We start from the raw sequence: 26,874 nt of genomic DNA, 5'->3' as shown, positions 1-26,874 counted from the left end.
ATCGATAAATCACGATTCCCGGCCAAACAGGAGAGACAGAGCAAAAACGAGGTGGCCATACTGCAGGTGAGTGGAATGAGAGAGATGTTTTATACTGGGAGTGGTCTGAGAAATGGATAGATGTGTATATATCTATTAATAATATTGTGTGTGTGTGTGTGTGTGTGTGTGTGTGTGTGTGTGTGTGTGTGTGTGTGTGTGTGTGTGTGTGTGTGTGTGTGTGTGAAGAGTCTGTCCCATCCTGGGGTCATTGTACTTGATGCCATGTTCGAGACACCTGATTGCACATTTGTCATCATGGAGAAGCTCCACAGCGACATGCTGGAGATGATTCTGTCCAACGAGAACGGACGACTTCCTGAACGTATCACACGCTTCATTGTTATGCAGGTAGCCATGGAAACGCTGAAGTATTAACACTGGAGTCAGTAGCACTAGGGATGCTCTGCTCTTAAAGAGAACTCTTACTCTACTGTTAAGATGCTTGTTTGCTGTCGGATGCTGATATCTGTGTGTGTGTGTGTGTGTGTAGATTTTAGAGGCTCTGCGCTACCTGCACTTAAGACACATCGCTCACTGTGACCTTAAACCTGAGAACGTGCTGCTCTCCTCACCGGATCCTTTCCCTCAGGTGTGTCTCCTGTCCCCAGCTCCTGGTTTCCTCAAACACAAACTCGTCACAGCAGAGATCAGATTGTGTCTATGCTCCTGATCGCCTTGCTGCAGATTAGCCATATGTTTTATGGGTTTGGGGGCAGTGGTGGCTAGAGCAGTTAAAGGCTCTGGGTTGTTGATCAGGGTTCAAGCCCCAGTGCTGCCAAGCTGCTACAGTTGGGCCCTTGAGCAAGGCCCTTAACACCTCTCCGCTCCAGTAATGTTGTATCATGTCTGACCCTGTGCTCTGACCACAACCTCCAAAGTTGAGATATGTGAAGAAAGAATTTCACTGTGCTGTAATGTACATGTGACAAAAACCAGGAACATGATTTCTGATCCTGTCCATTTTAGTGCTGTGTCTTATTTTTTATTCAGTATCCAGTTCTGTTATAAGATATCGGATGCTTTGCATAGTGAGTAAGCATAACATCTCCTCGCTGTCCGTGTTCCAGGTGAAACTGTGTGACTTCGGTTTTGCACGGATCATCGGTGAGAGGTCTTTCCGGCGCACGGTGGTGGGCACGCCGGCGTACTTGGCACCCGAGGTGATCAGCAGCCACGGATACAACCGCTCTCTGGACATGTGGGCTGTCGGGGTGATCCTGTACGTCAGCCTGAGCGGCACGTTTCCCTTCAACGAGGACGAGGACATTCACCAGCAGATCACTAACGCTGCCTTCATGTACCCGCGCCACCTGTGGGCCCTCATTTCTCTAGAGGGTGAGACGCACAACTCGGAATCTTCTACACACCTGGATAAAGTGGTGCTGATTTCTCACTGATGTCTCTGTGGTTTTTTTCACAGCGGTGAATCTGATAAATAACCTGCTGCAGGTGGTGGTGCGGCGCAGGTTCAGTGTGGGGAAAGCTATGGGACATCCCTGGCTCCAGGTAACATCCTGTCTCTGTCATATGTGTCTGGCTAATGATTAAATAAGCCTGAAAAACTCCTGATTAATCCCTACGTAGTTATATTATTCACAAGCTCACAAGCTCTCACTTTTTCATCCTGTAATAAACCTCCACACAGACGATCTATACGTTGATATCCTTCACAGATCCTGAGTTTCACAAGACCCCACTATGACAATCCAGTGATTTAACTCTTAACATCTTAAACACTTGTCCACATGCAGCTTTAGATCTTGTGATTATAAAAGCCGATGACACAGGGATGGATAATGAGGAGTAAAAAAATAGCCAGGATTCAGTTACACAGCAGCGCCCCTTAGTGGAGAATCTACCAGGTTCTAAAATTCACCAAGAACGAAGCTAAAAATCACAAAATGCAATAATAATGACATCTTTTAAAATAAAGATTAAATATTGTGTGTGTGTGTGTGTGTGTGTGTGTGTGTGTGTGTGTGTGTGTGTGTGTGTGTGTGTGTGTGTGTGTGTGTGTGTGTGTCTGTCTGTGTCTGTCTGTGTGTGTCTGTGTGTGTCTGTGTGTGTCTGTGTGTGTCTGTGTGTGTGGGCGTGTGTGGGCGTGTGTGGGCGTGTGTGGGTGTGTGTGGGTGTGTGTGTGTGGGTGTGTGTGTGTGTGCCGCCTTCCAGAACTTCCAGCTGTGGTGTGACCTGCGTCAGTTTGAGCAGCGTCTGGGTCACCGGTACCTCACTCACGAGTCAGATGATGAACGCTGGAGACAACATGCTCAGGAGAAAGGCCTCAGTCTCCCTTCTCATCAACAGACAGAACAGGGACTCTAACAAACACACACACAATGGACACCTCGGTGTAATCCGGAGACGACTGTGTGGCTCATAAAGAATCCTGTGCCCTAATCTGATGTATTTTATACACGCTGACTATTTTTAATAAAATGATACAAAGCTCTGAGGTTCTTATTTATGGATTTATATTTACAATAGGAAAAAAAAAAAAAGCAACGGAAAGGGTCAAATTGTCACTTTTACGACAAATCACATTCTAAGACATACTCTATAAGCCCAAACGTTTGTGGACACCTCAACATCCCAGCTCCACTCATCTGAGAAGGCTTTCCACTAGATGTTGGCACGTGACTGTGTGGATTCGTGATCATTCAGCTACAAGAGCGTTAGTGAGATCAGACACCGAGGTCTGGGGTTCAGTCGGTGTTCAGTGGGGTTGAGTCTCAGTGCAGGACATTCGAGTTCTTCCACTCCAACCTGAACACACCATGTCTTCATGGAGCTCGCTCTGTGCACAGGAGCGTCATCATGCTGGAACACTGTTTCACCACCTTAGTTCCAGTGAAGGGAAACTGGAGCGCTACAGCATACACACTCATTCTAGATAATCGTGTGATTCAGATTTTGTGGCAACATTCTGTCACATATGGGGCGATGCTCAGGTCTTCACATACTTTTGGTCATATAGTGTACATACGGTAACCACCAGCTACAACGTGATCTCTATTTCTAACCATTTTTTTTCCTTTGCATTCTTATTTATTTAATTTTTTTAGAAGTTTCAGAGAAACATGTATAACAGATGCTTCGCAAAAATCGAATCCTTATATCAAATGAGGTCTGTTTAAGTGTTATTCAACACTCAATAAATCCATCATGATCGAGTGTTTTCTTTCTTTCTTTTTATTTATTTATTTATTTTTGTTTGTATGTTTGTTTGCTTGTTAGCTAATTAAAGAAAGATTTTTAAAAGCTGATCAGAAATCGTTTATTGCTGCTATAATGCAAGTGCACCAGAAATCTAGGAATATCTGGTCAGTCAGATAAAGAGAAGATTACGTTCATTACGTTGGATTAAAGCAGTTATACCATGTGATCTCACAAGAATGTAGCAACTAAGGGACTGTAGTGTAACATTCGGGTACCACATAAAGGGTCTAATTTGGCAGACACCTTTATATCCAGAGTGACTTAGATTATCTCATGTTTATACAACTGAGCATGTGAGGGTTAAAGGCCTTGCTCAGTGGCCCAACTGCGGCAGCTTGGCAGACCAGGGATTTGAACTTTTCTTTTTAACGTCCTTTTGATTGGTAGCCTAGTGGTTAAGGTGGGCTACCAATCCGAAGGTTGTGAGTTCAAATCCCAGCACCACCAATCTACCAATGTTGGCCCCTGAACAAGGCCCTTAACTGCTCAGTTGTATAAACATGAGATAATGTCAGTCGCTCTGGATATAAAGGGGTGTGTGTGTGTGTGTGTGTGTGTGTGTGTTACAAGACACCAGGGTTGTGGGTTCTCAGTTCATGTTGTACAAAAACTCACTTTATTCAATTTAAACGAATTAAATTCAACCATAAAACAAAATATAACTATAAACTGTAAACATAAACAAAAAACAAAATGACTGGGGTATATCTGGCACAAAAAGAAAATAATTCTTATAATTATTTCAAAATAAAATTTTATATATATATATATATATAAATTCAATTAAAATAAAACTCCACACCACCCACCGGTTGATTATTGCTTATTCTCCGATAACAGCACGTTTATAGCTTTGGTTACTGCGATTTTACAGGTGATTCGGGGCGACTTTTATTATTATTTTTTTAAATCGCAAGCTAAATAAGACTCGTATTTTGAAAAGCGGAAGTGTGTGTTGTTTTGACTCGGTGTGTGCGCGCGCGCGTGAGAGAGAGAGAGATCCGTAAAAATGGAAACAAGTCGACTTGCTAAAGTGAGTCTTTTCCTCTGTTTGTGTGTTGATGGTGACGCAGTAACGAGTGTGTTAATGTGCAGTGTGGAGGTTTGATATAACTAGCTGTTCTTTCTGAGGCTGGATCATAAATACCACCTTCTTCCCTACAGATGTTCGCTACATAGGGACCCTATGGGCTGTTATTAGCTCCTTCTGTAGTGCACTTACTGTCCAGTAGGGGGCATTTGTTACGCTAACAAACTTTACACTTTATATGCACTGACTTCTTGGTTGCTTCTCTGACTTCTTTTTACTTTCTCACACATAAAGATATAAACAAAGGTCCAACTTTTTATCACTAACTTTTGTTTTTAGGCTTCCTGTAGTCAGAGTTGTGGTTTTGCTTGTTCTGTTCCTTCATATCTTATGAAAATTTATGAAATTTTCACCTCCGGTTCAGTGTGTGTGTGTGTATGTGTGTAAGTGTGTGTAAGTGTGTGTAAGTGTATGTGTGTAAGTGTGTGTGTGTGTGTGTAAGTGTGTGTGGAGGTGACAACCAATGTATTGGGTAAAATCCCCCATCTTGGTCCCAAGTTCCATGTGATAGCACTGTCCATGTCCTGCACTGTCTTGTTTGTATTGTCCTGCACTGTCTTTTGTCCTGCACTGTCTTGTTTGTCTTGTCCTGCACCATTTGCACCAGGTTGCACAGTCGTACTTTATGTGGCTAAGACTACTTACTAAGTCCTTAGCCCTGTCTTTGTTTTATGTAGCACCTTGATCCTGGAGAAACGTTGTCTCATTTCACTGTGTACTGCAACAGCTATATATGGTTGAAATGACAATAAAAGCTTCTTGACTTGACTTGACTTGATAGACAGCAGGTTCCCTGTGAAGTGCTACAAAAAATAGATGGACATGATTCTCAATCAATCAAATATTTATTTATATAGCACCTTAAAACAACCAAGTTGAACCAAAGTGCTTCACAGCATTAAAATAAATGACAAAACAATGCCTATCACAATAAGATGGCAAATGAAATGTGCAATAAAATATACAAAACCCAGAAAATTATTATAAACCCAAAGCCGTTCTAAACAAGTGCGTCTTAAGTTTGGCTTTAAACAAAGGCGAGTCAGTAATAGTAGGTAGCTCAGAGGGGATGGTATGAGTTTAGGACCAGCCACTGCGAAAGAGCGATCACCCCACTGTCTTGTCTACACTGCGACCGAGACAATTCTGTGACAAACAGAGTTTGATATCATGCAAACATCTGTGGATGGAATCCAGTGCAACAAAAGAATTAGGCACAACTGGCAGACAGATTTGTAAATCATCTGCATACAAATGAAATGAAACGTTGTGTGTTGAAATAATCGACTCTAATGGCAGCATGTACAGGGAAAATAGAACAGGGCCCAAAATGGATCCCTGAGGAACATCAGAGGTCAAAGGGGCTGAAGAGGAAGAGAGATCACCAATCGTAATGTAAAAACAATTGTTAAATATGACCTGAAGCTTTGCAGTACAGACACTTGAAGTCCAACTTCTTGTGCCATTGGTGTCAGGAGAATCCGGTGATCGACAGTATCAAATCGTCGCTGTCGGGCAGAATCCTCGTATCTCCAAAACCATTATTTTTCAGGAAATTAAAAAAACGCCGTATCTTATCTACAATGCACAGGGTTTAGTCCGCGTTGCAGTGGATTGTCTTGCGCTAAATTCCTGTCCTCAGACGAGCACCAGAACTAGCGGGGGTCAAGATTTTTTTTCTTTGAGCCCAGCGTTTTGAAGACATTTACCTCAGAAGACGTGTTGATTCGTTGCGACTCTTAATCTTGAGGAGAAATATGCCGTGAAGCTCTCCCACAGAGTGAAGAAGAGGTGGACATTTGAAGTGTCCAATGGAGAGATTTGCGCTCAAGCTATTTTCAAGACTTTATATTGGTTAATAACTTGTAAAAATAACAGACCCACGTGGGGACCGACCGATAGCATCGATATGTGAAAAAATATGAAATTGATAAAATTTGGACATACGAGGTTTCCGCCCGACAGCGACGAAATGCCGCAGTGAGATCCAACATCACAAGCTGCACAGGTTTTGATTCTCATATTGTTGTGTTTCACAGAAATGGGGGTGAATACTTACAGTCACAACTTGCAAACTAAAAAACAAAAATATATATATATATATATTTTGTACATTTGTTGTATTTAATTATGTTCCAGGCTGGAGCACTACGATATGTGAGTGAATTCAAAGGGGGTCAAAACTTCTGCAACACACTGTACAGTTTGCTAGCTGATTAATAAATAGCCAGAAGGTTTATGACTTCTGATTGTCGTTCTGTTCGCAGTTGGAGTTTGCGGTGCAGATGAGCTGTGAGAGCTGCGTGCGGGCTGTTAAAGGTGCACTTGAAAAACAGCCTGGTGAGTAAACGGAGTAGTAAATGCTCACTGGATTAAAGTCTAATTGTGTTTCTTCATACGCACTCATTTGATTAGCTAAATGTAACACGGGGCTGTGTGGGTAGTTCAGAATGTGGGGTAATACCAGAAGAGATCCCAAAGATGTCACAGTGCCATTTAAAATACATCATAGTCTGGATTATGGTAAATATCTACAGTTCTGGAGTATTCTCGGGAGTATAAATGAACCGATGTGAATGAAAAACGTGTTTGATTTGGTTTTTGCAGGCGTGCAGTCGGTGCAGGTGGACTTGGCTCAGGAAGAGGTTTTGGTTGAGACGTCACTTTCCACTCGAGAGGTTCAGGGTCTGATTGAGAGCACAGGAAGGCGAGCTGTACTGAAGGGGATCGGAGGATCAGAACCAGGTTCTGCTCTCATCTCTCATTCACCACAAACACCACATCACCTCATCACACAGCTCAAGCCTTTAGAGAGAAGGAGGGGGAGGAGAGTCAGTGGAGAGACAGAGGGAGTAGAGGCAGTGGAGAGACAGAGGTAGTGCAGAGAGAGGGGAGTAGAGGCAGTGGAGGGACAGAGGGAGTAGAGGCAGTGGAGGGACAGAGGGAGAAGAGTCGGTGGAGGGAGTAGAGGCAGTGGAGAGAGAGAGGGGAGTAGAGTCAGTGGAGAGACAGAGGTAGTGCAGAGAGAGGGGAGTAGAGTCAGTGGAGAGACAGAGGGAGTAGAGTCAGTGGAGGGACAGAGGGAGTAGAGTCAGTGGAGGGACAGAGGTAGAGCGGAGAGAGGGGTGTAGAGTCAGTGGAGAGACAGAGGTAGTGCAGAGAGGGGGAGTTGAGTCGGTGGAGGGACAGAGGGAGTAGAGTCAGTGGAGAGACAGAGGGAGTAGATTTAGTGGAGGGACTGAGTAGAGTCAGTGGAGAGACAGAGGGAGTAGAGGTAGTGCAGAGAGGGGGGGTAGAGTCAGTGGAGGGACAGAGGGAGTAGAGTCAGTGGAGGGACAGAAGGAGTAGAGTCGGTGGAGAGACAGAGGGAGTAGAGTCAGAGTACTGACCTGTGTGTATTTCAGATCTGGGTGCTGCCGTGGCTATGTTGAGTGGGGCAGGACAAGTCCAGGGCGTGGTCCGGTTCCTGCAGCTATCTGAGAATCGTTGTTTGATTGACGGCACGATCGACGGCTTAGAACCCGGTGCTCATGGCCTTCATGTGCATGAACTCGGAGACCTCACACAGGACTGCATGAGGTACAGTGACCTCTAACCTCCTACCTCAGAGTTAGGCATGTGGACGTGAGAGGTGTGTGTTATCTTTAACTTAGTTAGTGGTTAAGTTAAAGATCTACACCAGCAGCATTATTCTCTCTCTCTCTCTCTCTCTCTCTCTCTCTCTCTCTCTCTCTCTCTCCCCCCCCATATTTATATCTATCAGACTTTATGTATAAGAATGATTTCCCCTACATATATTTACTGTATATATAACAGTCTCAGAGTTTAGAAATTTTAGAATGGATCTAAATATCAGGATAATCAGATTCACATCTTAACTTTCTCTCTCTCTCTCTCTCTCTCTCTCTCTCTCTCTCTCTCTCTCTCTCTCTCTCTCTCTCTCTATCTATCTTTTGCTGTCAATCTCTGTCTCTCCTCATCTGTCTGTCTCTCTGCCCCTCTTTCTTCCTGCCTATATTTCTCTCTCCTTCTCTCTCTCTCTCTCTCTCCCCCTCTCTCTCTCACACACACACGCGCGCACACACACACACACACACACACACACACACACACACACACACACACACACACACAGTTGTGGTGAGCACTACAACCCATTTGGGAAGCAGCACGGAGGCCCACAGGACACTGAGAGGGTACGTACAGTAGACTTTTGCTCAGTAAGATTTTAGCCTGACTGTCAGAAAGTAGACGTCAGTAGTGAGATGATATTAGAGCATAACGTTATTTCATTTGATTTTTTAGAGCACTTTGATAAGATTACTCGCTCATAAAACATTAGACATGTTCATATTCGTGAGCACTATAAGTCTTTATTCGGCCGTCCATCCGGTGTGTGTGTGTGTGTGTGTGTGTGTGTGTGTGTGTGTGTGTGTGTGTGTGTGTGTGTGCACGCTGCAGCATGTTGGGGATTTGGGTAACGTGCAGGTCGGAGCAGACGGCAGAGCCACGTTCAGACTGGAGGACTCGCAGCTGAAGGTAACTCCGTATGGACACGGTACTGACCTACATGAACCAAAGTAAAATAAAATGGAATTAGCTGTAAGAAAAAGAGATAATGGAATGTGATGTGCAATTATGTTACCTATAGTGACAGTAGGGAATGTAGAAATATTCCAGAAAGTAAGGGACATATTTTATATATTTTCACAATATTTAAACATTATTAGCCGCATTACTAGCTAGCGATTTATTCTCCAACTCTAGCTGAAAGAGGATAAGTGCGGAAGTCAGTTTGATCTGAAGCTATATTCCAGCACTTCTGTCCCTGTCTCGTGGCCGTGTCCCTCACCGTGTGTCTCTCTGTGGACAGGTGTGGGACGTGATCGGTCGCTCACTGGTGGTGGATGCAGGAGAAGATGATCTGGGAAGAGGAAATCATCCTCTGTCTAGACAAACAGGAAACTCCGGTGAGAGGTGAGGAAAAATCTGACAGGAATCGGTATGACACGTTTACAGCTCAGGTCCGATAGCTTGAATATAGTCAATAGTAGAATAAAAGATTACAATACAAAACAAATATATTTGATTATTAAGCCGGTTCTAGCCCTTTTTGTTTAGTTTTAATATTTTAAATTTAATCTCAAATCCTTCTGATTCTTTTTAGAAATAATGTTGTTGTCCTTCGGCTGCACCATGTTCATGGTCGCCATAGCGACCCATTTGATTTTGGCACAGGTTTTACTCCGGATGCCCTTCCTGATACAACCCTCCTGTTTTATCCAGGCTTAGGATCGGCACTAACTGTTACCTCTTCAATAGAGGCCTGGGAATCAAACCCGAACCTCGGGATCCTGCCCCTTTGCCCCCCAGAGATGATTGAGTCTTGAAATAAAAGGCTTAAAATGACTTTAGTTTTCTAATATCCCAAAGAAAAGAGCTGAAGAATTGCTTATCATAGTTAAAACGGGTGATTAGGAACTGTAGTCTGTTTCTAATATACTCTGAATTTTTGGATGGATGGATGGATGTATAAGTGGATGGATGAATGGATAGATGGATGGGTGGATGGATGGATGGATGTATAAGTGGATGGATGAATGGATAGATGGATGGGTGGATGAGTGGTTGGATGGATGAATGGATGGAGGGGGGTAGGTAAATGGATGAAAGTTTTAAATATGTAGAATTCTATGCATACGTATGTGCATTTTTATTTAAACTGTATATATATATATATTCTCCCCTGAGACAGATTGTGTAGTCGCTCAACATGAGGCATAATTCATCCCTAACTAGTCTTCTGAGAAGCTGTGGATTAAGAAGAGATCTGTCAAATAAGTGTAGTTTTGTAAATATATAAACTACTCTCTCTCTCTCTCTCTCTCTCTCTCTCTCTCTCTCTCTCTCATTCTCTCATTGTATATGCCAGGCTAGCATGTGGGATCATCGCTCGCACTGCAGGACTCTTTCAGAACCCCAAACAGATCTGTGCCTGTGATGGAGTCACTCTGTGGGAGGAGAGAGATCGTCCAATAGCAGGAAAAGGACGCAAAAAAGTCCCCAATGCTCCAGCTGCCAATTTATGACCATGTGACCGCTCACTGTACTGAGGATGAATGATTGACAGATTGCACTTACAGGTACACTAATCAGTACGCTTTAATCTGGTGCTGAACTTTGTCTGCTTGTTCCCACGCTGGCTGCTGCAGGGGATCTCGCTTCAGTAAAACGCTTACTGTGCTGTCCTGTACATCCAAATTCATTCAAAACATGGTGGCTGACATCGACGTGGAGGGGAAAAAAGCCATTAAATGTCTGATGAAAGAGTATTTCAGAGCAGAAATGACCCTTATTTACACATTTCAAGGTTTTCGTTTCTTTATTCTTTTTAACTACAAGAATACAAAATGTGTCACCATGTTTGTGGTAATCCTACAAACAGTACGGTACATTTGCAGTATGTTCATTTCTGAGTCACACAACAACCCGAAAACAAATAAACAAACAAAAAAACATTAAAATATAAATGCCACAGCTGTTTATACCTGATAGCATAAAAAAGCTAAATTTGCTTTGCTCACTGAGTGGGAGGGGCATACTGTGTCTCGGCTGTCAATCACAGCTACACCAGCCAATCGCAGGCATCTGTGAGATCATGTGTGCAGAAGAGGGCAGATAGTGTTTTTGCCTAATGTAGCAGGAGAAGCAATTGGAAAACGAGGCAAAGTGTTAAATTAAAAAAAATAGGTACTTCTTTAGAATTCTGAAGTAATCCTGGACTAAATTTTGCCATCAGGTTTTACCCCAGGACTGATGTTAACCTCTGACAGATCACTAACTTGATCAAGCTAAAAGCTCTTTATAAAAAATCAGCCCATTCTAAACTTTAACAATACAAGTTGTTGTCTGTTAAGAATTGTATTATTGGTTTCCTGAGTTTCAGAAAGTTTGCAATATGAAAATAAGTGAATCTAAATGAACCTTTACTGTCTCAAATTCTGAGGTACATTTAATGTGTAATTGTGTAATTAAGCATTTTGTGAGCGTAAGGTTTTAGTAAATTAAAATGGCAAAGCATTTTAAAGGTTTAAGCATTTTAGCATTTTAAATTAACCTACAAAACAATGCGATACAACTGAGGACTATTATTTTTGAACGAAAACAAAAAAAAAAAGATTTGTTAAATCGTAATACGAACGCTTTAAAATTTTTGAAAAGGCATTAAAAAAAAATCTACTAATCTGCCTGTAAACCCTTAAATTAAAATGGAATGTTTTTATACATAATCGTACATGATTTAACGTCATTTTCTGTTCTTTAAAGCTGAGCATTTTGTGGTTTCAGATCGTTGTGAAGATTCTTGCCTGTGTATCATTCCTTTAATAATTAAAGAGTTGCAGATCTTTGTTCTTCTGTTGTCACTGTTGTTCTTTTATGAAGTTTATTTATTTACCTAATAAACATTTTATCAGAGTATTGAAAAGTTGTATTTATTTTTTGAATGTAAGGGTGAAAATATTTTTGTGTAATTAAAGACGTATATGGTAAAATGTGTGTCTCTGTGTGTGTGTCTCTCTCACTGTCTCTCTCTCTCTGTGTGTGTGTGTGTGTGTGTGTGTGTGTGTGTGTGTGTGTGTGTGTGTGTGTGTGTGTGTGTGTGTGTGTGTGTGTGTGTGTGTGTGTGTGTGTGTGTGTGTGTGTGTCTCTCTCTCTCATTAAACATTAGGGGGAAACAGTAAGAAAATGGAAGGCAGGATAAATATATAAACGTTATTCATTATGTATACTTTATATAGAAATATGTACATATGCAACGTTCACTAAAATAAATCAAATATAAACGGTCAAATATATTAGAAATTGAGTTTAAAAAAAAATTGTATGTCCGAGTGATCAGTGCAGCAATTGGTATCTGAACGCCCACACACACACTTGCGCGCGCGCGCACTTCCACAAATTCAATCTGGCGCTACAGAGTTGTGTGTAGAAAGATTTTGTCAATGGTAAATCATTATCTATCTGCCAATCTGATGTATGCACAGCATGAATGGAATATCAAATTTCTAAATTCTCTCTCTCACACTTTCTCTCTCTCTGTGTGTGTATGTGCGTGCGCGCGTGTGTGTGTGTGTGTAAAGAATGAAGAGCGGAAGTAGACCGACCATTTTGAAATCCTGCACCGCCTGGGTAAGATGGAAGATTTCACCGTTTCTCTCTATACATTTGTTTCCTATGTCTAACAGACTGCATGCACATAGGGTGGACTGGGTGGGTGTGCGCGCGCGCATGTGGTGATTTCAGGGGTGATGTGAGGCAATAGATCATTAATTCGGATTAAATGTATTGCGGTATAAAGTGATAGAGGCGCGAGGAGAAGATCCCCTGAAATCTTCCCCACACAGCCACTCGTACTGTGATTGGAAACGCATTAAAAACCAAACAGAAACAATGTCTGTGTGTGTTTAGTGAGGTGTTTAGTGTGAGGGAGGGAAACGGGTTCAGTATAAATGAGAGCGTTCACATCTGGTGTCTCTTGTTGCTTGTGTGTTTCCGCTATGCTAAGCTCACGGGTTGTGCTGCTCGGGAAACGGCTCAGATTCATTGTTTCTTCTTTTCCTTTTCTTTACATAAAACACCGCATGTGTGCGCTTTTAGTTGTTAAACCAATGAGAGAGAAAAAAAAATCATGAAATGCTGCTCGTTGTTAGGTTTCAGTTTTTTTCTGTTTCCTTCGTTTGTGTTAAATGTTTTCTCTTTGCATTGAGGAAGTAGTAAAGCTTGTTTACTCTGTAGCGCTGCGTCATCAGATTGCAGTCTCTCTCTCTCTCAGTGTGTCTCTCTCTCTCTTTTTCTCTGTCTCTCTCTCCATCTGCCCCCACCCTCCTTTCCTTCCCTCTATCTGCTCCTCTAGCTGTGCCCCTTTTCCACCCCTTTCTTTCTATCTCTTTCTTCTTTCCAGTTTTCTCTTATTTACTATTCTTTATTTGTCCCCTCATCTCTCTCTCTCTCTCTCTCTCTCTCTCTCTCTCTCTCTCTCTCTCTCTGACTGCCTCTTTCTGCCTGCCTCTCTCTCTCTCTCTGACTGCCTCTTTCTGCCTGCCTCTCTCTCTCTCTCTCTCTCTCTCTCTCTCTCTGCCTGCCTCTCACTCTCTCTGTCTCTCTCCTCTCTCTGTCTGCCTTTCTGTGTCTCTCTCTGTCTCCTCTCTCTCTCTCTCTCCCTCCCTCCCTCCATCAGCCCCCACCCTCCTTTCCTTCCCTCTATCTGCTCCTCTCTCTGTGCCACATTTCCACCCCTCTCTTTCTATCTCTTTCATCAGGTCATGTATATAATCTTCCTCCCCTGCTGGAAATCTGTCCATCATTAACTACGTTACTGACACAGTGTTATAAACACAAGTGTGTTCTGTGTCTCTGTTTTTTTCTTGGTTTGATATTAAAACCCCAGTCAGGAACCACTGGAGATTACAGAGCAGTTTTTTGGCACTGCAGTAACAGCAGCACAGGCAGCATAACAAGGACTGGGACTGAAACAAATATTAAACATTGACGGTTTTGTGTTTTAAAACAAGACAAGCACAAAGTCCACTCTGTCTCAGCCTGAGTTGATAAGAAACGGACATCATTTCTGTACGTTCCCTCAGTTTACTGCTTTTCGTGGTTATGAGAGATTTTATCCAGTAATGATAGTGACCCTGGTGCACTGTTGGGGGCATAAAAGATACTGGTTCTTCCCCAGTGTAAGAAAACTCGTAAATTTCCCCTTGAACATACATCCACAGCGGTACAAATATGAACCGTAAATGTCTTTTCCTTTTTGAAAAACCTTTTACCAAAGATAGATGTTTTGAGTTTCCTGGTTCTGCTATAAATTTAAATATTAATTTGAACTGATAAAGTAAGTGTTGAACATGAACAACACACCCATCACCAGAGTGTTAAGTATCAGACTCATGTAAGTGCTTGGATCGGGTGATGTCATTTTAGCGAATGCCACACGGCATATGAAGACGAGCTTTTCCTCATTCTCCCATTCCTCTCTCTGCAGCGTGATGGATAAGGGCCACACGGTGAAGCTCTTTGTGGGGAACTTGGCCCTGGACACCACGCAAGAGGAACTATCTGCCATTTTCGAGGCCTATGGCCAAGTGGTGAGCTGTAGCGTCCTTCGGCAGTTCGCCTTTGTCCACTTGCAGGGAGAGGGCGCTGCTGAACGCGCCATACGGGAGCTCAATGGCCGAGAGTTCAAAGGTCGTAACCTGGTGGTGGAGGAGTCGCGGGGACGGCCACTCCACTCCACCAAAGTGTTTGTGGGAAATCTGAGTGGAATGTGTACCACAGAAGACCTGAAGGAACTTTTTCAGACTTTTGGAAAGGTCTTGGAGTGTGACAAGGTTAAAGGTAAGGAACCGTTTTTAAACGAACAAAGTTTCACATTGAAATATCATCATAATGATAATTAGTAGTTTGTATTGGATGCAGGAAGTAACCAGTGGTCAGTGATTAGCATGAATAGAGTATGGGTGAAGATGTAAGATTTGAACCAAGCAAGTCTGTAGTTACAAAACCTGAAAGGCAGAAAATGTCGTCATGATTTACTACATAGAAGCCTTATAGATGGCCCCAGAGTCAGAAGTGAGGGGAGGGTTGTTCAGTAAGACAAGAGCCAGCTCAAGGAGTGGGAGAGACTTTGTGACACCCTGAAATACACAACGTGATAATGAGATGATGGAAGGGTGACCGAGTAACACGTCTCGAGGCGACGAGCAAAGGCAAGATCGAGCATGCAGTTAGGTTCGTTAGATCTAGAGATAAGATCAGGGAAGGTGATTGGTTCAGTAAGAGGGGAAAAAAAGTCATTAATAGCTTAGCATATAGAGTTTTGTTTAACAGTACAGAGAAACAGAAAGAAGCTGAGAAAAGCAACACTGTCCTAAAAAAAAAAAAAACCCTGGCCACTCCAGCTGGGGTAATTTGAGGTAGTTTGGATGCAAGCTTTTTGATGGAATGTCTTCAGGAGATCAAATATGGAAGAGATGGTGCTATATTAGTTGTCAGGGGAGAAACCTGGAGAAGGTTGGATAAACGAACAGTTTGTTGTTGTTGTTGTTGTTGTGCTTATTGCAAATAAAAGCAGACTTAATCATTAGTCTCGGCAGTAGCAAAACCAAATATACCTCCAGTGGTTGGATCACAAACCTAAATCACAGAGAATAGCATGAGGCAAAAAACTACACAGAGCTTTCAGACACAAATAAATGGAGCAAGTGCAGTGTGACACCACAAATTTGAGTAAGCAAATCTACAACACCATAAAAAAAAGATTCAAAATCCTTTAGCATTCTGAGCTAGCTAGGATACTTGTACCTTGATTATTCTTGCTTCAACTCATTTATTTGTCGAAATTCAAGAGGGCCGCTGCATGTATCTTGTGGTTATGTGTGGGGCTTTAACCCATGTACATTCTCAATGATTTTGTACCACATAACACAAGCTCTGCAACTGACTAAACAAACTAAAGATGCCTTGCATCTTGCATCAAATTGTATTCTTGACCATTATTGAATACCGACACTAACCATTTAACCTGTTGTGTTTAGTGTTTGAATTGTAAAAACCTCTCCTGTACGCTTCGTGTGGGGATGTGGTAGCCTAGTGGTTAAGGTGTTGGGCTACCAATCGGAAGGTTGTGAGTTCGATTCCTACATCCACCAAGCTGCTACTGCTGGGCCCCTGAGCAAGGCCCTTAACCCTCAATTGCTCAGTTGTATAAAAATGAGATAAAATGTAAGTCGCTCTGGATAAGGGCGTCTGCTAAATGCTGTAAATGTTAATGCTTCAGATCTACCTAAGTTCTGTCTTGTATTCTCTGGATCTTCCAGATTATTCTAGGGATGCATTGAGATGTAGTACATAAGTCATGACAATAACAAAAAACTTTAAATAGATTAAATTAGAATTAAAATAGCTTTTTGGCTTTGAAACCAAGAGGAAAAACTGTTTTTCTGGCTGTTTTTGAGCTGGTTCCTCTGATGTGTCCATTTTTTTGTGGTCTAACAGAAATACCAGTGCTTGATGAAGGGCTTCTCCTTAAGAAAAAAAAAAGTATGAATGTAACATGAGCAGAAAATACACATAGGTGTCCAATGCAAGCAATGGCCTAAGCAAATGGTGTATGCATTAGCATCTTTATCTGGTTATGACTAAAAGATTAATCACAAGGAATGATCAAGGTACAAGCAAGTACAATTGTTTATAAAGCTTATGTAAATGCTATAAGAAAAATGACTGCTACTGTATGAATATTTATCAGCAGTTAGTTTTCCTAAAGGGAATTTTTTTGGGCTTTTCTCAGTTGTTGCTATTTCCAGGAACACTTCAGCCTTCATGCTAACATCAGCCTTGCTAATGCAGTTAAGTTTAATTCTGAGATTTATTGGATTTGTTTGAGCTGAGAAATTGGAACTAGTTAAATTCTTTAGTGCCTCGATGCCCGATGACGCCTGAGATCTCCCAGTGACCCGAGAAGTTCGGATAAGCGGTAGAAAATGAATGAATGAATAAATTCTTTAGTGAAGTTTCAATGCTTAGGTGAAAATGCTAGTTAATGGGGAAATGGTGCTTTTTTTTATTGGTGACTTTAGATGTTTATAACAGAATTCCAGAAAACTTCAGTTCTATCTTCAAACTCTAAAATCCACATGTTTAGATGTTCCCAGTGATGTTGGAGGAAACCCGAGAGAAACACAGGACCATTGACTTGTCTTATTTTAATGTTTAATGATGTGTTTAGCTAGCCAACCTGGATATTTAGCTACAAGTTATGGAGCTTCAACCTGTTTTGCTGCTACTAAAGCCCTATTCGGGCGGGATTAGTTTTACGTGGGGACGTGGGGGGAAAGTAATTATTACCAGAGCTTCTCTGTGATTTTAGTCCTGTCCGAATGTGCCATCTCGGTAATCATTACAGACAATGTCAGTAAAGATTACGGTGACTTTTTTTACCTTCTGTAAAAAGGTCCGGAAAAATTACCTCAGGTAATACTAATCCCGTCCGAAAAGACCAGCTGTAAATATGTACAGTAAAATTCCGTCATTTCCTGTTTAAAAGTAGTTTTTGGCACGTTTTGCAAGCATGGAGGCGCCATGTTGTCTGTTTGCGCACATGATAACAGTAAGCAACGTCATACGCACATGACGACAAGGAGGTTACTGTGGTGCGTAAAGCGAGTTGCACCTCCCACTTCTGCTAGTTTTACTGAGATGTCTTGTCCCTTGCAAATTGGCCAATTAATATTACAGACATCCTGAAGTAAAATTGCATTACTCCACGTCCCCACGTAAAACTAATCCCGTCGTAATAGGGCTTAAGACACTGCTATCCATCCATTCAAAGAAGAACTGGTGTAGGTTGTAGTTTGTCTCATAAAATACACTGGAATGAAAAGTCTATATAATGTTTATATATTTTAGCTATCTGCATTTAGGCTTTCTTTTATTTCAGATAGTTATTTGCTTTGCCGGTTTGTGTAACTATGGTAAACAGTAATAGTACTTGAAAATTCTCCTTTTATTCTGTCCAATACTGCAGAAGAACAATCAGTTTTTAAAATTTTATATATATATATATATATATATATATATATATATATATATATATATATATATATATATATATATATATATATATATAACAAACAGCAAAAATAAATAAGAGCATGTTTACTTGGTCCCAGATGCTCGAGTCCAAGCCCTGGTTTGTTCCTGGACTTCAGAAAGATGAGCAGAAACATTAATGCATACTGTATTTGTTCTGAATATGAAGGAGGATCTACAAAGTTTAACAGAAAAATGACTGGGGTCAGTATCTTTGTTTAGCATCTGTTGTACATTTTATGAAATACGCCTAAAGAAGGCATTTAGGAGCATTTTGGAGCAGTACCTAGTACGAGTTTAGTATCACTGGTCAAGAGTGTAGGCTTTATTGTAGGGTGTCCAGGAAACTGACTTCTGGTCCAATTATCATACATTTACTATGTGAACTCATGTGAAAGCAATTCAGAGTACCCCCTTGGGTTAGTTGCCCCTGTGTACAAATTTAATTATTCCCCCCTTTTACTCAATTACAGCTTGGCACTCTTCTTCCACAGGCTATGCTTTTGTGCACATGGAGAACAAGGAGGATGCACTACAAGCTATCGAAGCCTTACACGGGACCTCATTCAAGGGACGTCCACTCTCTGTGGAGTTGTCTAAAGTCCAACCTAGCAAGCAGACACCCACCGGAAAGATCCCTTGCGTTAGTTGCGGTAAACAGGGTCACTATGCTGGTGAGTGTCCCAGTGGGAAGCCTGCTTTGGAGCAGTACCAGAGTCAGGCGGCAGTACTAGCAGCCGCCGCTGCTGCTGCTGCAGGACTTCCACTTCAGGTACAACAGAGCGTCCACAACTCGGTCTACAACACAACAACCTTCGACCCCACCTATGCTGCCTTGACTGGCCTGACTGCTGCTGGAGCAAGAGCGGAAGGAGCAGCCACTGTTGCACCTGCTGTATATGGCGCGCTAGCTAACCAGGTTTACGGAACAGTTGCTAACCAGCTCTATGGAGGCACAATGGCTAATCAGGCTCTTAACACTTCGGCTGCCACACAGGTATATGGCTCTCTAAACCATGCTCTTTATGGCCAGATGACAAGCGGAAGTGTTGCAGCTGCTGCAGCTGCTGCCGCTGCCTACGGACCACAGGTTTACACCCCTGCAATGGCCAACCCTGTGTTTTTAGCTGCAGCACCTAGCATGGAAGTACCTGCAGCCGCTGCTGCCGCTGCTGTTAACCCAGCCTACACGGTAGCTTCAGCCATATACACAGCTAACCCAGCTTACAGCGCCTTGGGAGCGGCTGACCCAACAGCCATCTTTGAAGCAGCAAGGGCTCAGTACTTTGCACAGGGACAGCAGGTGCTAGCAGAGCAGCAGCCAGCTACTGCAAAATCTGGGGAAAGAGACCGGAGCCCCCTCAGAAGATCGGCACCACTGCTGCCTGACCCAGTTATGAAGCCCTTTATGTACCAGAGGGGAAAGCGCCGAGCACTGTTGCCTACTCCTGCGGGCCGGGAAGAGGCCGCAGCCCAGGAGGAGGATGCTGTTGCCAGGTGGGTTTAGCTGACAGGCATCAGGAAAAAGGTTTGGTAAATAAACCAAACAGTAAAAACCAGTATACTAATCATTATTGCCTTTAACAGGCAACATCACTGGGTTCCTTTTTAGAAGTTAATCGAGTGGTACGTTGGGGACAAATCGCAATTAAATGATAAGCAAGTCTTCACTGTCTCCAACTGAAACAATTAAATATAGGCATGAATCAAGGAAATGAGAGTAATGCTTTGCTGCTGAATGTTGCAACAAAAAAATCTTAAGACAGCAAGTTTAAGCTACAAATTCCCCAAATCTGTATTTAAAAACTGTAAACTTAAAATAAAAGATGGCTAGTAAATGATTGCCTGTGAAATACATGTATTCTGTTGCAGGCAGGTCCTGCAAATGTAGAAACTGTTTGAATATACAATCTGGCATAGCATGATATATATTCTATAAGAAACAAAACACAAAATGAGGAGTGTGACTGTGTGTATTTGACTGTGTGGTACAGATTGACCATTTGTGTATGGTATGTGTCTTTTCTCCATTGTCTTTTAGGTACTATGCAGAGTACTATCAGCAATACCAGCAGCTTGCCCAGTACCCACAGTACTCCACAGTTCATTATCCAGCCCCGAGCCCACTGGCAGCAGTATCTGCCATCCCCACGCTGTCTGTACCTGCTGCACTCGACCCACTCAGGCCAGTGCTGCCCGCCGCCCCCGTGCCTGCCGCTGCCGCCATCGCCATGGCAACATCCCGCGTGTATGAGCCGCCGCCGATTCCGCCGTCGCGCAAGGAGCCCATCCTGCGCCGCTCCGAACTCGCCCTGCACCCTCCCGAAACGCCCTTCCGATAGTGTGCACTTCTTCCCACTGTCCCCCCTTCTGTCCTCGCGCCATGTCTATGACTGTGTGTGCACAGAGTATGTCTCTGTGCTTGTGTGTGTGTGTGTGTGTGTGTGTGTGAGAGTGAGAGAGTGAGTGAGTGAGTGTTTGTCTGGGTGCCTTGGCTTTTAAAGACTGGAATATCTGACCTTGGTCCTGATCACACACCCGGTGTAGCGAGTCAGACTTAGGAAAGGGAAAGTGCACACTTTTATTCAAACACAACATAAAATGTAACATTTAGAATCTCAAACCTTAAACCTGTAGACAGCTTTAAGGTGTAGGCTAAACTATTAGCCATGTGATGTTTTGTGTGTGGATTTTTAAAAAAAAAAAAACAAACAAAAAAAAAAACCACATTTCTTTTTATATCTATATAATAGACTATGAATGATCCTGTACTTGAGATTTTTAAGATTTGCTTGAAATAATTAGAGGAACTATGAACCAGTTTACGTATATGTCTGTACATGAATATATATAAACACGTATTATTTAGATGTCAATACATTTTAATGAATGTATGTTTACTCCCCGAGGTGTGTGAAGTCCAGGACCAGGGTTTGGCATTGTTTTTACCTATATGTGTGTGTGTTTGTCCTTTGTGTCTTCGAGACAGTGTATGTGTGTTGTTGTCAGTTGCGTTGGTTGCAATGACAGAATGACAGGCACACACATGGATCAACACACACATGCTTTTAGGGAAACTGCCTCGATCTTCTACCACAATGCATACACTCGGCCTTCACGTACTGAGTGGGAAAAGAAAAAAAAAAAAAGTAAATGATCAGTGATGTGCATCACTCCTCCCCATCCCATGTCACCCATCCTGAAAGCTGAAAGACACTGTGAATCCTCTCCGCTTTTATTTGTTTTAATGTAGCTACACCAATCAGTACGGGAAAAAACAGGGAGGAAAAAAAAACGAATTTGGGAACTATAACATGGCTAGATGTGCCATTAGCTGGGATCGGTCCTTCAGCTTTTTTTAGGCTAATTGGACCTTCGTTCATTGAATTAACTGCCATTTTGCATTGTAGAAGCATTTTGGAAGTATCTTCTGAATGATTATCCTGGTTTTTTTGTTTTTTTTTTAATGAAATGTACTAAATGGGACTAAACAAAAAAAAAAGGTCTTCATAATCTTTGTTTACAGCCATGAATGAGAAGTAGCTTTTTATCGAATGAACATGTTTATAGCCAAAATCTCATTTTACAAAACAAAAAAAAATCTTAGTGGCTTATTATTCTTTTGCCTTATTAGAGAAATGTATAAAAGTGTGCTATTTTTTTTATTGTAGTCTTAAAATGTGAATCTAGATGGAAGCCAGCACAACGAGAGTGCTATTTTATGGTGTGGGAGTAAAAGAAATGGGAGATCAGTTTCTTTCAGTCTTCTTTCCCATTTGCTGTACAATATCACTAGACTGCCCCTCATCCATTCTCCATCTCTCTCCATCTTCCTTTGCATCTGTCTTTAACTGTGTGCCATCACCATCTACTTTACACGTACCTACACAATGAAGAGACAAGTGTTATTGGGAATGTCTGAGAAAATGTCTTCATTTGTGTAGTTTGTATGTACAAATACTATGGAAAACTAAGGGTCTATGCATGGGCTTTAGGGAAAAAAATAGTGTAACCAAGTATATAATAAAAATGTTTGATCATTATGAAAGTAAAGGGAGAAAAGTTTTTCTGTTTTGTTTTAGTATTTTTCCTTTTTGTTGATGTTTTATAATTGTTTTTCTTCTGTGAAATGACCAGACTCAAATGAATGGGATCCTTGAGAAGAAGTGAAAGGACTAGAGACTGCCCCCCTGTCCCTCTTGGTTTCTGTGGATGGGGTAAGTTGGGGGTGACCCTCGCTCTGTCCCCTTAGCTTTTACCAGCCCCAAAGGAGCTGCACTACACAATGCTGCACCCTTTGACTAGATATCTACTCAACGCCACCACCCTCCTAAAACCTCCGCAATGCGAGTTTGCTACACTGGCCGATGTTTATTTGCTTTTCGGGAGAACAGCACTGGTTTGGAGATGTGGTGAAGCTTTGTGTGTACAACTTAAATATTGTGCAATGGCTCTCAGAGACCGCGTACCTGACAGGGTACTCGAGAGGGTCTTGAGAGTTGTTTAGCTGACGCTTTGGTTTCTGTGATATGTTGGATGTTGTGCATGTTATATTTTATTTTTATTTTTTTTTCCTTCTTCAAATTCCAAATCCCAAAATCGAACCTTTCTGACTCCACTGTCCCAATTGAACTAGGTCCCTCAAAGGAACTGTGGACGCCGTTGGTGGGGTGAGGACAGTTAGCGCCGCGCAATGTACAGGAAGCTCTCTCTGTCTTCATGCAGGTAAAAAGCACTGTGCTTCGCCCCACCCTCTACCTCTCGTCCACCTGATAGCGCCTGCGCCTGTACCGAACACCCGCTCTTCTCCTCCACTACCCCACTTCCCCCTCTAGTCTCCACTCCTTTGTCAGCATCACCACAGCCGATGGGGATCCTCCATGGGCCCAAGTTTGCCACAATATTTTGCTGAAAGAAAACACTGACAGGTTTTGCTTCGCAGCTTGAGTGACAGCAGGGGCTAACAGTTTGCTGCTGCTTCTGTTGGGCTGATATTCATGTTGCTGCGAGTGAAGGGTGAATGCGGTAGTGCGATGAAGACTGGGTGAATGTTAAAGGTTCTAGCTGACGAGTAAGTGTGTGTGTGTGTGTGTGTGTGTGAGAGAGAGAGAAGTGGTCGAGTGACTGGTTGAAGCTATTGCTATAGTGAAGTGTGCTTGGGTGTTAGTCTGTTCAGCATCACGAGGCTTGGCAGATGTGGACTCTTGGCTCAAGAGTCCTACTTAGTATATCGCCGATCTCGCTTGCCCCCCCCAATTCTTCCTTTACACCCTCCCTTTTTTCCACTCGGCCCCCTACCTACCCCCCAGACCTTCCTGGAGTTTGTCCGCCGTACACACACAGCTTGCCGCCGTCCTCGTCGCCTTCCAAAACCCGGCTCTCGAGTTTGTTCGGTGTTACGCACTTGCTGCCTAACTTCCCCTTTGCTGGACATGACATGGCATTGTCAGGCAATTAAACTGATAGTTCACCCTAAATGCGACATCAGACTCTGTAACTAGAGCTTCAGACAAAAACTATAAGGTTTTGCCCTCCCTACAAGAGATCACAAGTTTGATCCCACAGCCTTCGTAGGCCAAAGGTTATAACTGGACCAGTGTGGCTACAGGATTTTAATCCAGCCAAGCAGGAGCCACACCAGATAGTTGAATCTAGGCAAGGAACAGGTGAATAAACAAAAGGCATAACCACCTGGCTTCTGCTTGTTAGGAATGAAAACCCTGCAGACACACCATCTCTTTGCTGATAACGTCGGACACCCCTGCTTTAAGGGGACTAAACTAAGGACCTTTGAAACCGGACCCTTTATCTATAAGTAGGTCATGTTTATCAGAGAAACAGGAGGCCATATCACGAGCCAAATGTCTGTAAAAAAAAAAAAAAAGAGAGAGAGAGCTTTTCAATGTGTGCCTTTTTAATGCTCCATGAGCAGGAGCTTCATGTGTCTCACGTCACCTTTTTTTTTATTATTACTATTATTTTTTTTTTGTCTAGAGCTCTAATTTATGATTCTGAGATTTCTGGGTGGAAAATCAATTTAACGCCCTCTTTTAGGGCGCTTGGTTTAAATCCTCTAATTACATATTGACAGTTGAAAGCCACCCTTCACCCCTAGAGGGTGTTTTAGTATCAGATTTTGTTCCAGAAGACGCTAATCCAATCCAATAGACATGAATTAGGTAAGTCAGGTCTTCCTTTTATGGGTAAAACTGAAACAAAGGCACTCCCTTTAGATCAGATTTCCCTCCCCAGGTGTCATTAACTGTCTTCAAGTAATGTCCACTCCAGGTATACACCAGATGTTGAGTTTATTGATGAGCACATATAAAGGACGTGAATGGGACGTCTGGTGAATACTGACTTGAAGATGAGTAAATTTGGTTTGTGTGCCTACCGTGAACCCGCTTCCTCTAAACTCTTTTAAAGTGTTGTAACTTTGTGCATCAAGTTTTTGTTTTGAGTTTTCAGCCGACACCGAGGAGGACGTCTCAAAATTAAAATGACTGACCTTTTGACCAGATTCTAGCCCTGTCTATAGTGGTGTATTATAGAACTCTTAGAAAAATGGGTTTCTCAAGGGTTCTTTGCATGTTTAAAGGTCCTAGTGTCTAAAATGTAGATTTAAAATCGAATAGGTCCTGTTGGAGGGTTATATATAGGCTTCCTGCCACCTGAAACATCTTGCTTGTACAAATCTTGTTTCTCTTTGGTCTTTACATTATTGCATTGTGGTTTTGGTAAGTTCCGGGTTCACATGAATTGTTTACCCAAATTTCGTGTAAATGACCAGTTTTTTTATACGTCAACTATATGATCACAACTGATTGTTCTTATTGCCACACTGACACAATATACAGCCAGTCGAGCATTACATATGAAGGAGGTTCGTTTAAATTGTATTTTAAAAGTATTTTTTTTCCTCTTTTAATCTTTATACCGTTCTGGGAAAAAAAGAATCAGACATTAAGGCAGAAAATATGATTTGTTTCACTTCAAACTGATGATGTGAATTTAGCCATAAAACATTTAGAACCTTTTCCTTTTGCAGACAAAACCTTCACAAAAATAAACCATCTGTAGGTCAAATTCGATTTTAGGGCTGTGGTGATCACGGTCATGCTTTCGACAAACATGTTCTTGTGCTACGTTATGGCATTTGGAACGCTGAGTTGTTGGGGAAAAGACTCCGTTTCTGCCTACCAATAGAGAAAGGACAATTTGTCCATTTTAAACAGGGCTAGATCAGGGGCACTCAAACGTGATTTGTAACCATCCAGCTACATAAAATGCTTTAAATACAAAGTCCAGGATAAGCAGTTACCATTGTTAATAATTACCCCTCCCTCTATAGATTAGTCACTAATGCTACAGCTTTCTTAATTGTTCAGGCCTCTGATGTAAATTGACATCTGGACCACAGTTTGCCAGTTGAGCAAACACGCTTTTGTATTGTCCCACTTAGTAACCACTTTAAAGTGCTATTCGTGGCTCTATACACATGGGTTTCCCTTTTACAAAACATTTCAAGCACAACCTTTTAAGAAACCTACAAACTTCATCTTATCTAAAGATCCCATTGAGAAACCCGTTTCTCATAAGAGTGTGCAAAGAAGAAAATAAAGGTGAGTATCGTGTAGCATATAATGGAGCGTCTCGCACAATACATCTCACTCGGCATGAAGGGAGATTTGGGCATTCTGAGAGAGACACAGATGCTTTTATTGAACACTTCTAGAGTGACGAGCTTTAGTGTGTTAACACTGACCTCTGATGGCAAGCTTCATATTTCCTACACAATATACCAGAAACTTTTCGACTGCCGTCTACTTTTCTCCTTTTACTCTTGGTGTCCACATAATCACACAGCACTGCCTATAGTTGCCTTTACTTTAGCCATTGCTATAACAAAAAAAAAAATACCAAGTTGTAATTTTTTCCCCCTAACAATTCATCTTCTTTACAAACATGAGCTTTTTTTGTATCAATAAACAGCAGGGGTTAGGATGTGTATTTGGCCGTAATGATGGCGCTTTGGAGATGGTGGGTTAAATGCATGTTCTATAATAATGTTAACTGCACAAACTTGGTGACTGGATAAATGTAATTACTGTTCATCGGCTTATGCACACAATTTGTTGTCGCATGCAAACCTAAAATAAAGTAGTCCTATATGAGAACTCTTGCACATTGTTTTTCTTTTACCTCTAAAGTCTCTCGTGTCGCTGTCGAATGACCGCAACAAACGGTGCGTTAACAGACTACATCATTTTGTGTCGTTGTCACACTTAGTGATCGGAATCCACTTTATATTTAAGAATTTTGTTTAAAAACCTGAATTTCTCAGAAAGAACATACAGGGTATTTTGTACCTTTTTTTTTAGAAGACAGACAGTTCACAAAGCTACTGTATAAGATGTTGACAATAAGCTACATGGTGTCTTGCAATTAAGTTGACAGTTGTTTGTTTCCATATCTAATGAATTAATGTTTAGGGCTGATACACAGTGTAAATAATATACTCTTGATTTTTCTTAATTTCACTTGGCTTCGACACATTTGATCAGAATACCCGTATTCTCCGAGAATATTAGGCAGGTTTCTCATGAACATTATTCAATCACATTTAATGATTATATAATAAGTATTCTGTTTCTATACTTAGTAAAGTGGATTTGAGACAATGGGAATTGTTAAAAGTGCTATACAAATAAATATAGGTTTTATATTTCTGCTTTTTAAAGGTTTTATATTTGTTTTTGCTTCATTAAATTACTAAATATTTATATTTCCTTTGCTCTAATAAATAAATGAAAAAAATTCATCAATTAGCAATTTTTTTATATTAAATTAAAGGCCTCAAATTCAATATA

At 41.8% G+C, this 26,874-nt stretch overlaps 3 protein-coding genes across 8 annotated transcripts in view; all 3 read left to right on the top strand.

Annotated features, from left to right (window-relative positions):
• LOC113662984 (serine/threonine-protein kinase D3-like) overlaps positions 1 to 2,491 on the top strand; it is a 22,400-nt gene extending 19,909 nt beyond the window's left edge. Inside the window, exons 14-19 of the mRNA XM_027178192.2 lie at positions 1 to 66; positions 229 to 390; positions 533 to 631; positions 1,110 to 1,377; positions 1,463 to 1,548; positions 2,212 to 2,491. The exon at positions 1 to 66 is cut by the window's left edge and continues 41 nt beyond it. Coding sequence (XP_027033993.1) covers positions 1 to 66; positions 229 to 390; positions 533 to 631; positions 1,110 to 1,377; positions 1,463 to 1,548; positions 2,212 to 2,364 — 834 coding nt within the window. The 3' untranslated portion in view covers positions 2,365 to 2,491. The remainder of the gene's footprint in view (positions 67 to 228; positions 391 to 532; positions 632 to 1,109; positions 1,378 to 1,462; positions 1,549 to 2,211) is intronic.
• A 1,678-nt stretch (positions 2,492 to 4,169) lies between these two features.
• Positions 4,170 to 11,827, top strand: LOC113662996 (copper chaperone for superoxide dismutase). 2 transcript variants are annotated; one of them, XR_003445383.2, is made up of 9 exons: positions 4,170 to 4,291; positions 6,616 to 6,688; positions 6,956 to 7,093; positions 7,753 to 7,927; positions 8,484 to 8,544; positions 8,810 to 8,887; positions 9,222 to 9,325; positions 10,281 to 10,491; positions 11,696 to 11,761. XR_003445383.2 is itself a non-coding variant. In XM_027178214.2 (8 exons), the coding sequence occupies exons 1-8, from the start codon at positions 4,268 to 4,270 to the stop codon at positions 10,435 to 10,437; spliced, it is 810 nt and encodes a 269-aa protein (XP_027034015.1). In that variant the 5' UTR covers positions 4,171 to 4,267; the 3' UTR covers positions 10,438 to 11,827. The 2 variants fall into 2 exon arrangements, 1 of the variants encoding a protein (XP_027034015.1); XM_027178214.2 differs by having other exon boundaries at positions 4,171 to 4,291; positions 10,281 to 11,827.
• A 467-nt stretch (positions 11,828 to 12,294) lies between these two features.
• rbm14b (RNA binding motif protein 14b) lies at positions 12,295 to 26,181 on the top strand. Of its 5 annotated transcripts, none has more exons than XM_027178211.2 (5): positions 12,295 to 12,354; positions 12,490 to 12,538; positions 14,397 to 14,749; positions 18,478 to 19,501; positions 20,046 to 26,181. In XM_027178211.2, the coding sequence occupies exons 3-5, from the start codon at positions 14,401 to 14,403 to the stop codon at positions 20,344 to 20,346; spliced, it is 1,674 nt and encodes a 557-aa protein (XP_027034012.1). In that variant the 5' UTR covers positions 12,295 to 12,354; positions 12,490 to 12,538; positions 14,397 to 14,400; the 3' UTR covers positions 20,347 to 26,181. The 5 variants fall into 5 exon arrangements, 4 of the variants coding, with proteins under 4 accessions (XP_027034012.1, XP_027034013.1, XP_027034010.1 ...); XM_027178212.2 differs by having other exon boundaries at positions 12,303 to 12,354; positions 18,499 to 19,501; XR_003445382.2 differs by lacking the exons at positions 12,295 to 12,354; positions 12,490 to 12,538 and adding an exon at positions 14,042 to 14,303 and having other exon boundaries at positions 20,046 to 22,221; positions 22,641 to 26,181.
• Positions 26,182 to 26,874: the final 693 nt, after the last annotated feature.

Source organism: Tachysurus fulvidraco, chromosome 1 (genome assembly GCF_022655615.1).
Source record: "Tachysurus fulvidraco isolate hzauxx_2018 chromosome 1, HZAU_PFXX_2.0, whole genome shotgun sequence".
Classification (NCBI taxonomy): domain Eukaryota; kingdom Metazoa; phylum Chordata; class Actinopteri; order Siluriformes; family Bagridae; genus Tachysurus; species Tachysurus fulvidraco.
The sequence above is the reverse complement of the archived record's forward strand: the minus strand, read 5'-3'. Positions and strand labels throughout refer to the sequence as shown.

Coding starts and splice junctions, on each gene's coding strand:
- LOC113662996 (XM_027178214.2), top strand. CDS start 4,268: ATGGAAACAAGTCGACTTGCTAAA. Junction 4,292..6,615: donor AAACAAGTCGACTTGCTAAA/GTGAGTCTTTTC, acceptor TTCTGTTCGCAG/TTGGAGTTTGCGGTGCAGAT. Junction 7,928..8,483: donor CTCACACAGGACTGCATGAG/GTACAGTGACCT, acceptor ACACACACACAG/TTGTGGTGAGCACTACAACC.
- rbm14b (XM_027178209.2), top strand. CDS start 14,260: ATGAACAACACACCCATCACCAGAGTGTTAAGTATCAGACTCAT. Junction 14,750..18,477: donor GGAGTGTGACAAGGTTAAAG/GTAAGGAACCGT, acceptor ACTCAATTACAG/CTTGGCACTCTTCTTCCACA. Junction 19,502..20,045: donor GAGGAGGATGCTGTTGCCAG/GTGGGTTTAGCT, acceptor ATTGTCTTTTAG/GTACTATGCAGAGTACTATC.